The following is a 15,870-nucleotide window of genomic DNA, read 5'->3' on the forward strand; positions in this document are numbered from 1 at the left end:
TTATTAGAAAGATTTGAAATTTATATTACACTTTTACTTTGTTCCATTTTGTAAAAAAAATTCCAAAACTATAAAATTTATATATTGTTAAAAAACCTGATACTACATTGTTCATTTATCAATATTAATAGTTTACAGAAAGCAGGTGGTTTTAGTTTTTAAACTTAAGTTTGTAATACTTTATTGATATAAACTTCATTTATGAAAAGATAACTTACAAATTCACATTACCTTCAGATATACTTTTTATAAAGAAATAAACCCCACGAATCAAAGGTGGGGTAGAATATAAAACACTTCTTGTAAGCAATTACAAATGCGAACTTTAAAAATTACATGAATATTAGTCAGAAAAAGTAAAGGCACACTGTCACATATTTGTTGATTTCATGTTGAAAACTTGGAAAATGTTATATAAAATTATGCAAGTTTCAGTCTATTTGACAATTACATTTCCATGTCAGACAGAGTGTTGTTATCCCCCATATTCATATTTAAAGTAAATCTACATTCCTTTCTAATGATGACCACTTTTAATATAACTTATATTTAGTGCATCTCTTCAAATAAACTAAAAATTTCAAATTGTGTTAATTCATATTCTTTGGCAAGATGTTATCCAGGAAAACTATTTACATGCTTAGGTAATAAAAGCAAAAGATAACAGAAATTTGACTGGTAGAATTGAAATTACTGTTTAGTGTTTAAAAAATGAAATTCTATTTCTCTATGGTTTGAATAACATTACATTTACAAAATAACTAAGAAAACATTTATCACACCAAGCTTATATACATACGTACTTAATAAAACTACATATAGCGTGAAACTGAGTCATTATCATTCCTATGGTAAATTATGGTCTAGAAATGCTCTACGAGGTTATAGCTACATAAACTCCCACAAACCCACTGATGGAAGTTAATATTACACATATGTTGTCCCAATACTTGAATGTAGTGCATTGTATTAATCATTAGTTGATGTTGTTACTTGTTATTTTTACTTTTTTTTCTTTATTTTACATATTGGATCAAAAACAGGTTCCAATTCAATCACAAAATGCACCTCTTAAAAGCTCAAGATTACAGTACTGAAAATTGATTTACAAAAACACTTCATTTAGCAAGAAATATCTCATCCAGAGTTTTGAGTAAGATATGTAACATTAAATGTATTTTGTAGCAGGGAGTGGTTATTTACATGTTATAACTACAAATAACGTAGTCATATGATTTATTTGTTCAGAAACTGATTATAAATGGGCTCATCTTTTAAATATACATTCACAAGCAGTCATCTCATTTTCTTTAAAAACAATTTGCAAATAAAATCATTTAAAGACTGACATGGTAACCAAACTTATTTAACAGGAAGTTTTTGTTAAAGTTTAGTATTTTGGTTCACTTTAATCACAGATATTTTACTGACCAATTTTTTACTTGAAAAAATTAAAATAGTGTTTAACCTTCTACCAATTAACTGTATTTCCATACTCAAAATATGTCAGCTTTAAGATTCAATTAAATACAAAACTAACAAGTAACAGAAAATAAAGATCTCAAATGTAATGTTGAATTAAAAGAACATGGATGTGATATCACTACAGAGATAAAGCTTTCTGTCTAACACTTAAATTTTTCAATCATTTCGTCCAAAGTATTCATTAACATATCTTCTTCTGCTGCAGAAGATTTTGTCCATGCAAGAGGAAGATGTGTTGACACTGGCTTGCGATCTAATGAAGAAATAAATTCATGAAGTGAAAAACAAAAATAATACTGCCTAATGTTCTCCAAATACATTATTTCAAAGTGTTCAGTGCAAGGACAAGACTTGCATATTTTTATCTTTTGTTGTTTTCATTATACAGCTATTTGATTATTTGTACACTTACAGTATATGTTCAACTTGGATTAAAAGTTATTTTACAGTACTAATCTAACACAATAGTACAAATGGAGGAACAGATATAGAAGTATTTTAACTACAAGAATACACGTACATAAAAAAGTATAAGAAACTAAAGAAATTATGTCTGACTTTTTTATACAATAAATATTTAAAACTGTGTATTGCAAAAATAAGTAGAAAGTATTGCATCTATACTTGGACAGAACAATGTTTCCTGTTCTTTATAAAAAATTTAGTAAAGTTTCTTTATGTATCAACAATTAAAAATTAATATAATAAAACATTTAATGGCACTGAAAATGATCACATTAAAAACAGTTTAACAGCAAACCTTGGTAGAACATTCCACTAGCATTTTTTAAGGCAGCATGAGAAACTGCAAGCCAGACAGCAGTATCAGCTCCTTCCTCTGCTGTACGTAGCCTGTTTTTCATTCTTTCATAAAAAGCGGGCATTGATGTTCTCACAGCTGAAAATACAATTTTTTGTATAAAAATCTTATAATTAAGATTTCTAATACTGGAAAACAAAGTCCATATTTTCAGCAAGAAATTATTCAACAAGCAGAGTTCTTAATTTTCACATGCTCAAAGTATTCCTACATTCACATTTTAAGTTGTTACTAAATCACTTCTCCAAATTCACACTTACCTTCTTTAAAAACTATTGACCACATAAAAGCAACTAGCAAGCATGTTAATATATCTGGTTAAACATGATTCACACATTGGTGTCATAAGGCTCAAGTCAGTTTATATAAAACCACTTGTCAGTTCATCACATGTTAATGCAAAAATGCTCTAACTTTCACTACCTCCTTATGCAATAAGAACTATATACCTTACTTTATCTAGTTTTTCTAATATTAAAAATTTACTTTAAATGTGGAGGACTTTACTTAAAATTGGTATTGCAATATTAAGTTTTCATAAACCCCATACTATAGTGGACATGACCTGTTATATGTAAGGATTCTAACAAGAAATACACAATGGTTTGTAATACAAGTGAGAATTTGTAATATAACAAATACTGTATTTTCCACCATCTTACTTTAATATTGCCACTTTTCTGTGTACTTATGATTTACATGTGGTTAAGTTGCTTTCATTCTAGCTACCTTTATCACACTTGAGATAGCACCTGGTCTGCCTGTGAGGGGATATGGTTGTAAAGTTGCATCTCATGCATCAATGTTAACATCAGGGGCCTTCAGTTGTATATCTCTAGGTTACAAGTTTGTTATGTTTTAAAATAACTATCCAACAGTAGCATAGGTGGTTCTAACATCACAAAAGGGAGATTATTATAGAATTTAGTATATAATACTACAATCTCTTAGTAGCTCTACCTCATGTTCAAGCCATTAATTTTGTAAGTGAAGTTTAGCTTTCAGCAAATAACAGTACTCTCCAAAGTTAAACCTATAAGTGTTGTCCTATACACACACATTTTTACTGTTTGTGACTATGCATGAAGACTATTTCACGTTACGTCCAGTCTCTTTCTTTCAAAAAGCCAAAGGATTCAGAATGTCTTTGTCAAGTTTTTACAGTAGATGTCCGATTTGTAGGCGATCAGTATCAACAATAAACAGATAGCATACAATCTACTTATTTTCAAATAATGTATTCAAAACAAGTGAAACATATGTACACAAATTCATTACATTATATAAATATCAGTAGATCTTTCAATCCTTCAAAAATATTTTCACACCTGACCATGTCAGTCTTGTGAGGTACTACTGTAGATGTGCCAAAAAACTAACACACAGCTTCTCTGGTATCAAATGCAACCCCTCTGAACTTCCAATGAAACCTTTCTTCAGTAAATTCATAGTGCTTCAGCAAGGCCACTTCTAACTTGTCATAGTCCATTGCATCTTCTGATGACATACCTGAATATACTTGTAGGCCCTATTTCTGGGAGAAGGAGGCTTAGACAGTCACTTTGTCTCAATTCTGATTTTGTGCAAATCTTTCTAGGTAAGCATCCATGTTGTCTTTCCATTCATCAGATTTGGGTGGGCTGGTCTTTGTCATCAATGGATCCTCCTTCTTCCTGTGGAGAAAGCTTGAAAATCTCAATTTGTGCTTTTATTCACTCTATTTCTCGTCCTTCCTCACCCTCCTTTTATTTTTTCTCAATTTGTATTATTTCTATTTGCAATCTCTTCACTTTCCTTTTAATTTTTCTTCCTCACTTCTCTGCCTACACTCTTTCCTCTCTAGGTCTTGTTGTTTAACACTCTTATAGTTCTCAATTTCTGAGTCCAAGACACAACTCTTTGTATCCATTTAACAAACTCTGTTGCTATGGTTAAATAGTGTGGTTGTAAACTTCAATATGTTTGCCACCACTACAGTTGTGCATATAAAAACCTACTTATTTCTGCTGTTGTTCATATTTTCCTTCTCTGCTGTTTACCACTATGAAATCCTGGCTGGCTTACTAAATAGCAGTTTTATGGGGACTGAATTCTTTACAGTAGGTGTCTGCAAATTGTTAACAATAAATGGATAGGACACAATCCACTTATTTTAAAATAATACATTCAAAACAAGTCAAACATATGTACAAAAATTTGTTACAATATTGTTTACCACAATTGAATCTACAGCTTTAAATAATTCTCTTATACATCAAAAGTCCACTCAGACTGGTTCAATTACTTTAGAACACAACTAACAAGACAAACTATTTTTCTCTATCTCTGTTTTTATAATATAAACTGTGAAACAATCACTTCATAAGTCAACTGTTACAACTAAACTGACAATCACTTAGTATAAATTTGTCTAAATGTCTCTCACTTAACTTGCTTTTTTACTTACATTCTGCATCTGCACTTATTTATGACACATGACAGAAAATCTAGAAATACCTAGCTTTCTAGTGACCATATTACAAAAGCTTAGTGCAACAATTAAACTGTGTATGATTTGTACAGTTACATATTGAAACATTACAACTATTACTTTTAAAATAATTAACTTATAAAACTCGTTATGAAAACTAAATACTCAGTTACTCTTTGAATATTTAATCAATAAATAATAACTTAATCTACACAGTTTTTGTGATGTACTTACTAGTCAAATCCTCCAATTAGTTTCTGAACCAATCTTCTTTATTCTTAAGAGAATTACTTTTAACTGAGAATACCACAAGTTTACACATGAAAAGATGTCAAAAACGTCTTGTTTCAATGTAAAGTAAGTTGTATTACATATAATGGGAATATAACAAACATTTCCATTACAGTATCTCAACATTGTTATAAAAAACCTTCAAGTGTTATAAGTAGTGTATTCCCATAGAATTTTAACAGAATTTATTAAAGCGTTTCTACTATATACGTCAACACCTCATCCATACCTGGTGTATCAGCCCACCCAGGATGCATACATGAAAAATGTACACCTGGATATTTCTCTGCATATTTTTCTGTCATGATCACCTGCTGACGTTTGTTCTGAGCATAGGCCATTGTGCCTTCAAAAGGATTCATTGATTGGAACTGTAGATCATTAACATTAAGTTTCTGTACTAACATTCCACCAGAAGATACTGTAACCTTTCAAACAAAAAGTGTCAGTAATTAGGAAAATTGGTCAACAATCAAATATATTTATTGCATGATGAAATACAGAGAAGCATTTACTCAAACACAAACAAGTCTTTTCAATAATCTATAAGTTTGTCATGTACCAATGGCACTTTTCATGCAATGCTGGTTAATGATGCCAAAACAACATCGATATGTATTACTTTCTTTTATCAGATCACGTAAATCAATAGCACTTATTATTTAATAAAGCCAAAGTACAAAATTGAAATTCAGTTTTCTGCAATTTGAAGTGTGCAAAACATTAATTATTTTTAAACTATCTATCAACTCTATAGTGTAAGTTGAAATGCTTTTTCACCCCAGTATTTTGATTGTTGCAAGGAAAAATGGCATCTAACTTCTAAATATTTGTCAGATCTCCCAACTGGCTACATAATAAAAATATCAATAAAATGTTTGGATGTCAATTTTATTTACATTTGTTTTAGATAAAATAAATAATAAACTGCTAATCTAGTTTTAATTTTTGCCATCCGACTGCAATGAAAATATTCAAACTTCTTGACTAGCTTCATGGATGTAACTTATATCATATGAAACATAGTTGCAAATCTGTGGTCTTTGTATATTTTTTGTTGTTTGTTTCTAGATCAAACACTATGGAAATGGAATGGTGAATTTTTTGAAGTTGATAGTTTCAAAAAATAAATTAAACCAACTTTAGTCTTCCATTTTGTTTACAATTTCCTAATTTGTAAAACTTAAAATGTCATAAGTAAATTGTCCAAAAACTGTGCTTAGTTTTTTCTTGCAAACTATTTATGATTGAAATCCTTTCTTCCATACATGAATTATAAATTTCTAAACTTTTAGTTATTATATCAAAAGCCTTTTTGATCACACCCTTCAAATAATTGAACAACATTGTAGTTATTTGGTTTTTTTTGTAATACTATGTAAACCTAATAATGCAATTTTACTGGCTTCCAAACTTGTTTATTTTGTTGAAGTCATCACCTTGGAAGTTGATTTTCATCCTCAAATCACTCCTGGTTATAATCTGAAGAAACTAGTCTTCCACTATACCTCACCCTATTAAGATCTTAGAGTTTAGCTCTGGGGCCAACTAAAATATCTTTACCAATTTCTAAGTTAAAAGAAACAAACAAACACTTACCAAGGTTTTACATACACTGATGGTCAAAATCTTAAGGCCAATGAACATAAAGAAAAAATATGCATTTTGCGTTGTTAGACTCAACCATTTATTTGAGTAGAGCTTCGAAAGATGAAAATAAGAAAAGGGAAAATAAAAACAAAACACTTTTTCATCATTTAATAGGGAAAATGTGAAACTTATGAAATTAGCCTAAATACTAGCTGGTCAAAAGTTTAAGACCATACCAAAAAGGAGTCCTAAACAGGGTAGGAAATGCCCAACAAGAGGTCTCAGTAGTGAGTTGCATGGCCATCACTTCAAACATTCGCTTTGGCATGGTCGATATAAGCTTTTGCAGAAGGCTGGCTGGAATGTTGTTTCAAGTGGTGAAGATGGCTTCATGAAGATCATGCACTGTTTGGAATTGACATCCATTTCTATAGACTTCCCTTGCCATCCCCCCCCCCAAACATTTTCAGTGGGGTTCAGTTCGAGCAAACAAGCTGGATGGTCCAAAAGAATCATGTTGTTCACCATGAAAAAGTCCTTTGTCCTGTGGGCATTGTGGATTGCAGTATTGTCCTGCTGAAACACCCAGTCATTTCCTCACAAGCAAGGGCCTTCAATCAATAAAAATGCTCTCTCCAACATGCCAATGTAGCCAGCCGCTGTTTGACGCCCCTGTATAACCTGAATCTCCATTGTTTCATGGAATGAGAAAGCACCCCAGATCATGATGGAACCTCCTCCACTGTGTTGTGTAGAAAATGTCTCTGGTGGGATATCCTTATTGTGCCAGTAAAGTTGGAAGCTATATGGACCATCCAGGTTAAATTTTTTCTCATCAGAGAACAAAACCTTCTTCCACTTTTCTATGTCCCATGTTTGGTGCTTCTCAGCAAAGTTTAACCGAGCTGTTTCGTGGTATGGAAGGAGGTGTGGACTTCAAAGACATTTACGGTTTTTAATGCCTTTCTCTCGTAGATGCTGTCTTATTGTTCTTGAGCTGCATTCTGCATCCATAAGGGCCTTAATCTGGTTCGACAATAAGCTGGTGTCTTGCTGAACAATCCATCGAATCATCCTGCTCAATGCCGGCGAAATTTTCTTGGGCCAACCACTTGTAACGTTGGAAGCTGTATGGACCATCCAGGTTAAATGTTTTCTTATCAGAGAACAAAACCTTCTTCCACTTTTCTATGTCCCATGTTTGGTGCTTCTCAGCAAAGTTTAACCGAGCTGTTTCGTGGTATGGAAGGAGGTGTGGCCTTCAAAGACATTTACAGTTTTTAACGCCTTTCTCTCGTAGATGCCATCTTATTGTTCTTGAGCTGCATTCTGCGTCCATAAGGGCCTTAATCTGGTTTGACAATCGGCTGGTGTCTTGCCGAACAATCCGTCGAATCATCCTGCTCAATGCTGGCGAAATATTCTTGGGCCAACCACTTGTAATTTTCGTTCCGTATCCCTCAGGGTCTTTTAAGAAATTTGCAACAGCAGTTTTACTACACCCAATCTCACCAGTGATGCACATTAAGAGAGACCTCACTTTTGTAGCTCAACAATTCTGCCATGTTCAAACTCTGTCAACTTTTCTAGCCTTTGCCATGTTTTTACCCAGTGTAACACAGGAGATGTCAGTGGGAGATGTTGACAATGCTAATGCTTGAACACAAAGGACTTAATTTCAGTATGGTCTTAAACTTTTGACCAGCTAGTACTTAGGCTAATTTCATAGTGTTCACATTTTCCCTATTAAGTGCTAAAAGTTTTTATTTTATTTTCCCTTTTCTTATTTTCATCTTTTGAAGCTCTACTCAAATAAGTGGTTAAGTCGAACAATGTGACATGCATATTTCTTCTTTATGTTCATTGGCCTTAATATTTTGGCCAGCAGTGTTTTTGTGTGGGCTGGGATTCTTTTACAGTAAGTATCTGTGACTTGTTGGCAATAAATTCAAACAATAAACAACAACACATCATCCATTTGTTTTAAAATAATATATATTCAAAAATAGCCATGCATATTTACAAAAATTCTTTACACTACAAGATATCACAGCTATCTGAAACTGAATAAAATCTTTATCTACTACATGATATCACAGCTATCTGAAACTAAACAATTCTTTACACTACAGGATATCACAGCTATCTGAAATTAAACAATTCTTTACACTACAGGATATCACAGCTATCTGAAACTAAACAATTCTTTACACTACAGGATATCACAGCTATCTGAAACTAAACAATTCTTTACACTACAGGATATCACAGCTATCTGAAACTAAACAATTCTTTACACTACAGGATATCACAGCTATCTGAAACTAAACAATTCTTTACACTACAGGATATCACAGCTATCTGAAACTAAACAATTCTTTACACAACAGGATATCACAGCTATCTGAAACTAAACAATTCTTTACACAACAGAATATCACAGCTATCTGAAACTAAACAATTCTTTACACTACAGGATATCACAGCTATCTGAAACTAAACAATTCTTTACACTTCATGATACCACAGCTATCTTAAACTGAATAATTCTTTACAGGATATCAGAGCTATCTGAAACTAAATGATCCTTTACACTACAGGATATCACAGCTATCTGAAACTAAATAATTCTTTACACTACAGAATATCATACAGAATATCACAGCTATCTGAAACTAAATAATTCTTTACACTACAGAATATCACAGCTATCTAAAACTAAATAATACTTTACCCTACATGATATCACAGCTATGTAAAACTAAATAATTATTTACACTACAGTTACTGTTAATTACTTACCACCCTTGGTTCCACACTTTTTGACAAAATAGGAACAAGCAATGTGGTTAAAATATGGACACCTAAAAATTACAATAAAAGTACCATGATTAAGTTGAAAACACAGTTCTTTTAAAGTATACAAGGATAACTTATTTTTACTAATCAGTTTTGTATCTTAGGATGTCAAAAGTACATGATGCTGGATATCTTAATTATCAGTAGCTACCAAAGTTAGCTTCATACATAAGAACTAAAAAAGAAACAACTGCATGAGTTATGGACAACATTACTAACAATCTAAACTACCTTAGAAAGTACAGGGACAATTACTGATCAATTGTCTTATGTATCATTTAAGTATTTTATGTAACTTTAAGGAAACCTCAATTATTTCTCAAATATTTTCTACTTGCAAAGAATATCAGAGGCACATATTTTATGCTAAACAATTTTTTTTTAAATTAAGTACATAAAATCTATTTGAAATACATAACAAAACAAAGTTTCAAGTGTATACACCATCCTTTAAACTGATTTACTGCAGCACAAAAAGAGCTAATAAGAATAAACTTGTACTGCTTAATTCTCATGATCATGGTTGAATACAGTATATTAAAATAATTAGGAATTAGCAAGTTATCAAGTCACAACTGATATGCTCTCCAATGGTACAGCATTATGTCTCTGGACTTGCACAGCTAGAAGCCAGGTTTCAACACCTGTGGTAAGCAGAACACAGATAGACCTTTGTGTAACTTTGTGCTTAACTACAAGCCAGTACAACTGATGTAAAGTCATGCACCAAAACTACATTTTGACATTATGTACCATTTTGTAAGTTGTATGATACTACAGGAAACTGATCATTCTGGAGAAGGGTATGCAAGTCGTTTTCCAACAAAAAATATTCATGATTACTCTGATCATAAAGACGTGAGGTTTTAGGATTTCTAATACGGTGATATCCCTCATATTCATTGACACTGAAAAATAAAAACAAAGGATATGGGTCAACTTAAAGACCTGGACCATTCAAAAAAAGAGCCTGCAGCAAGTCGTACCTTAGTTGTAATAAACAAAGTGTAGCAACTTCTAATGCGGGAATCCACAAACACATAAACCAGTGATGATAGCTATTCCAGGCAACAGTACATAACATAATAAAAAAAATGTCCATCTGGAAAAGTAACATAAGTCATGTGTACACAAGATAATTCCATGATATATTTATTCAACTGTCACATATATCAAGCAGCTGGAGAATGAAACATATTAATTTTATTCAATACAAAGGTATATGATCAAGTAATCAAATACAATGCCTGTAGATTTCTGTGTGATCAGACTGTTAAAACAGGCACTGGGAAACTATCTTCATACATTATATTGGTTAAAGAAAGCAGCAGGGAGCAAGAGTGTGCTTTAGACATGACAGTGTTACAAAGGACCTTTTTGTAACAAAACTAAACAGCAAGGCTGTTATCAAGATAAAAAAAAATCTTTATATAGAGCATGAAAAGATGTTGTATCATGGGCTGCACTGGTAAGATAAGGTTCTAAAATCATTGTAATATAATGCACTCAACCTCAAGTATGAAAATGACAGTCACATTGCTACACCTTAACAATACAGGCCATTTAAAGATTTTTTTAAAACTTTGCATATAAAGGTTTCAGACTGTTCAGCTAGTTAGAAACACATAATACAGATACTGAGAAACTACAATATACAATTTCAACCTTTACTTCCATTCTTGCTTTGTTGACATACCACTGTATTTGTTCAAACACTGTCACACTCCTTTATCATTTTCAAGAAATGTGTTTAATCCTCTTTTACACCAAGCATATTTACAACCAACAGGAAGAGGAAATTCTAAGTTATATAACAAAAAGACACTGTCACACTCCTTTATCATTTTCAAGAAATGTGTTTAATCCTCTTTTACACCAAGCATATTTACAACCAACAGGAAGAGGAAATTCTAAGTTATATAACAAAAAGACGAATGTTTGAGCTTTAGCAATAAAAGCCAAGATTTCATTGTGAAGTTTGACATTTGTTGATCAGACACTGTTACAAACAGCAATGAAACTTTTAAACTTATTTATCAGTTAGTTAGACATCCAAATAAATTAGTAGTTTTGGACATTCTTTTTTGTGTTTTATATATCTTTTATGTTGTAAAATGCATATTTTAAAACTACATGAATTATTTCTGAATAGTTGACACAATCAGGAAAACTGGTTTACTAATCACATTTTTATGTATGTTTTTAGTTATTGTTATGTATTTCTTAAAAAATAACTGATATATAAAAATTAGAAATGAACAGGATAGTTTTAAAAAATCAACTGAAAAGGAAAATTAAATTTATCCTTGAGAAATGCACAGGGTATGCTACTACATGATGTAACTCAATTTCTTACCCTAACTTACTTTGAGCTGTCACCAGATAAAACTGTTAGAAGCATGAAACTGTGTGTGTGTGTTTCATAGAAAAGCCACATCAAGCTATATGCTGTAACCAAAGAGGAGAATCAAACCCTTGACTTAAGTTTGTAAATCCAAATGGGGCAGCCTGAGGCTACTTAGGATAAATAATTATAATGAAACTGTTTTTCACAATATGCATTCTAGAAATTTAGTTTTAACTAACATTTTTGACTATCATTACAGCTTGTTTTTTCAATTTTGCGCAAAGCCATGAGAGGGCTTTCTGCACCAGCTGTCCCTAATTTAGCAGTGTAAGACCAGAGGGTAGACAGCTAGTCATAACCACCCACTACCAACGCTTGGGCTACTCTTTTACCAACAAATAGTGGGATTGACTGTTACATCATAATTCCCTCATGGCTGAAAAGGCAAGCGTGTTTGGTGTAATGGGATTTTGAACCTGCGACCCTCAGATTACGAGTCGAGCACCTTAACCACTTGGCCATACTGGGTCAACACTACAGTTTAATGCTAGTATAAAGAAAAGAAATAAACTACACAATTTTATAAAAAAAAACTTTCTAAAAGAAGGAGGTTCTAGAGGTTTACACAAATGAAATATAAAACTAAGATTAAAAGAAGCACTTTTTATTCTTAAGATGAAAATCATCTTTCCCTCAAACTGACTGAATAAATGCTTTGTAAATTCACAAATTTTGTTAATAAAATAATAATGTATTGAAAATATATGATTTTTTGTGTAAAGAGCATTGTAATGTTGACTAAAAGCTTGCCAAATTTCTCAAAGGTACACTTAATACATTCAGAGTTAAAGTACATGATTACATGCTGGTTAAAAGGTTAGCCCTATTGACACCATCCATATATACGTACACAATCATTGTGCACTTAAAAGTCATGAATGCGCTCTAGATGTCTATCTTTTCTGAAGTTAACTCTTAAGCTTCTAACACTTGAAGTCAAAATAAAAAGTTTTATGTAACCACTTTCTTTCTTTCTGTTTTTTCATTCTTGCTTTATAATCATATTTCTTCATGCAAATAATCAAACTCTGTACAGAGGCAATAATACCAGAAATTAATTGTTGTTAATGTTGAAGAGCTGATATTTCAACATTATAGTATAGTATTACTTCTGTGGAATTTATTTACATGAAGAATTTGAACTAATTATTGTGATAATTATAGTTTACTTATTGCAACACTTCAGTAAGTGTTTCAAATATTTTGCTAATTAATCAAACTTGGATATGTCTCTTACAACTGAGAAATTTCACATACACAACTTTTTTTTTCTTTACAAAACTGATTTTATCTTTTCTTATATTCAAATGTATAAATAAGTTGTAATTTCAATACCCAACGTAGATCTGTTTTCAGAAACCCCTATAAAGGCCAAGAACGTTTAATCACATACACAAATTTTAGTAGAATCTGTAGGAATTTTTTCCACCTAAAACACAATGTGCATACAAAAGTTAATTAGGTTTTATTTATGCAAATAATTTCACAATAGATATCGAGAAATGATCATATGTTGTTACTTAACTAGATACAAACTAAAAGAACAAACCAAAAAATAAAGTTATCATACTTAAAGTATTTACAGCAAAATTCTTTTCAATTCCATCCAAATTTAATTCTCTCTCATTGATCATACAACCTGCATTGTTGACCTGAAAAAAAATGAATACTTGGTTTTTAACAAGTTGTACAAAACAAATTAATAAATTGTCACAAATATTAGTTTTATTATTCATATTTAAATCGGACCTAATAAATATATCTTATTTCCTTTTGCACTAACTCATTTTAAAACTAGTATATGATTATTAACATGTATATTTTCATACTTATGAGTTAGCAAGTGCATAGGAACAAACTACAACATATGAGATGTTTCTTATATGACATAGAACAATTTTTTTTGCATGTCACTCCTACAAACTTACAGAGGCACTCAAAATAAAGCATATTAAAAGAGTATATACCACAAACCACAATATTAGAAACTGCTCATAAACTTAATCAAAAGGTATTAAAACTACCCTCCAATAAATACAACCTCCAGATTACATTTCATTAATGTGAATAAAATTTCACTTTCTGTCACAAGTATAAATAAGTGAAGAAATGTTTAAAGTATAATTTATTTATCATTTTAAATGTGGTGCATTTAATAAATTTACTCAGTGTAAGGAATGGTGATGAAGACTTAACATACTTACCAAAACATTAAGGACATCGTGTGACTCAGCAAACTCTTTGGCAAATCTGTACACTTGTTTAGGTTCTGACAGGTCCACAATATGGACTTCAACATTCTGCATAAGACATGTCAGCAGCATACAAATCAAAATGGAAAATATATAATGTAAAATATGAATAAATACTATCAAAATTTGATTTCACCATTTACAAAAGACATACAGATATTAAAACATTCAGTACCTCCTGATACTAATTGAAGCTTTGATCTCATCAGATACACTGAAGATGCATATTTCTTATTCTGATAAAACAACATAATTATACAAATCTATCACATCTAAAACTTCAGTATTTAACACACAACCAAAAGTTAATTTCAATAAAAGTATTCATAACTAGCTTTTAATTTACTTCCCTAAAAACATTACATATATGATCAAACTATGCAAAGAGTAAACAGCATTTTGAAACCAACCAATCCCAAATATCAGATTCACATACCAGAATATGCAATATACCTAACCAATGAGCCATGCTCAACCCACTAATGATTTAAGACACATATTTTCTCTCAGTTACAAAACATTCAATATGAAATTAGATTTTATAAAAAGCATTAGTGTTATAAGTGTTCAATAAAAAAGTCTTCATGTTCTAACAACAAAAATAACTATACTACTTTTGGTTGCTTAAATAACAAATATTATAAATTTCAACATAGTCACTGCATTATATACAATAATAAAAATCCAGAATATCATCTACCTCATTGTCAGTAATCTCAATTATCTCTTGTTTTGCTGCCAGAGCCCTCTCCTTATTCCTACACACCATGTGAACAGTACCACCTAGCAGGAACAATAATTATGTTTACTCAAACCATCAGCCATCAGTTAACAATGGTTTGAATTTTTAATATACAAGTAACAACATGAATGGTGCTCACTTTTTAATCATTAAATAATATTATGAATAAACATGAAACTTGATCTACCATTTGATTTACAACTTGTCATTGAGTTATACCAGTTAGGAGAAAGTTTACTCCTCATCAATTACCCTGAACAAGGACAAATCAAAAGAATGAGACTTAAAATCATACAGTGGTGGAGTGTGTATTATACTTAAAGTAATATGAGATTAATATAGGAATGGTAAGAACATGCAGCATTGAAGATAATTACTTATACATTGGTAACACCACTACTATATATTCTTGAAATTTCTATACTAATGTAAATTTATTGTCTGAATAAAAGGACATCTCAAGACAACATACATATAAAATAACATTAAAACAATAAACAGTTGGGCAAAGAGAAACCAACCACAACTCTGAAAATCCTTGGTTGGTTGATTCTGTGTTTTATGGCACAAAGCAGCTAGGCTATCTGTGCTAAACATCTGGTAAAAATGTAAAATTAAATTTAGTAAAATTCATAAAAGGAAATTAAGGTAAAACAAAACAAAGTTTAAAAATAAACAAATAGCATAAAACCAATATTTACATCTAGTCTACAGTGTTAAGAGAAAAACTACAGAAGTGCAAGTTCTGAAGGACTTTCTGTAGCATAATTGTAATTATCATAACTCACCAGGAAGACTAACAGATAAGTACAAAAACCACTGTCAGTCACCTGAAGTTGGCCTTTCCAGTCCTGGTTCTGAGTTATTTGAGGTTATGGCCATTTTCAAAAAGTAATAAAAGTTTTAAAGGACTTGTAGCAATATTTTAATAATAACTCGCAAGGATGACTAACA

At 31.3% G+C, this 15,870-nt stretch overlaps 1 protein-coding gene across 2 annotated transcripts in view; it reads right to left on the bottom strand.

Annotated features, from left to right (window-relative positions):
• Positions 1 to 149: 149 nt before the first annotated feature.
• LOC143232469 (dehydrogenase/reductase SDR family member 12-like) overlaps positions 150 to 15,870 on the bottom strand; it is a 28,563-nt gene continuing 12,842 nt past the window's right edge. For both annotated transcript variants that reach the window (XM_076467971.1, XM_076467972.1), the window contains exons 3-9: positions 14,875 to 14,957; positions 14,127 to 14,222; positions 13,493 to 13,574; positions 9,459 to 9,520; positions 5,296 to 5,494; positions 2,246 to 2,383; positions 150 to 1,738 (exon numbers count right to left, since the gene is read on the bottom strand). In XM_076467971.1, coding sequence (XP_076324086.1) covers positions 1,626 to 1,738; positions 2,246 to 2,383; positions 5,296 to 5,494; positions 9,459 to 9,520; positions 13,493 to 13,574; positions 14,127 to 14,222; positions 14,875 to 14,957 — 773 coding nt within the window. In that variant the 3' untranslated portion in view covers positions 150 to 1,625. The remainder of the gene's footprint in view (positions 1,739 to 2,245; positions 2,384 to 5,295; positions 5,495 to 9,458; positions 9,521 to 13,492; positions 13,575 to 14,126; positions 14,223 to 14,874; positions 14,958 to 15,870) is intronic.

This window comes from Tachypleus tridentatus, chromosome 11, assembly GCF_004210375.1.
Source record: "Tachypleus tridentatus isolate NWPU-2018 chromosome 11, ASM421037v1, whole genome shotgun sequence".
In the NCBI taxonomy this organism is placed as follows: domain Eukaryota; kingdom Metazoa; phylum Arthropoda; class Merostomata; order Xiphosura; family Limulidae; genus Tachypleus; species Tachypleus tridentatus.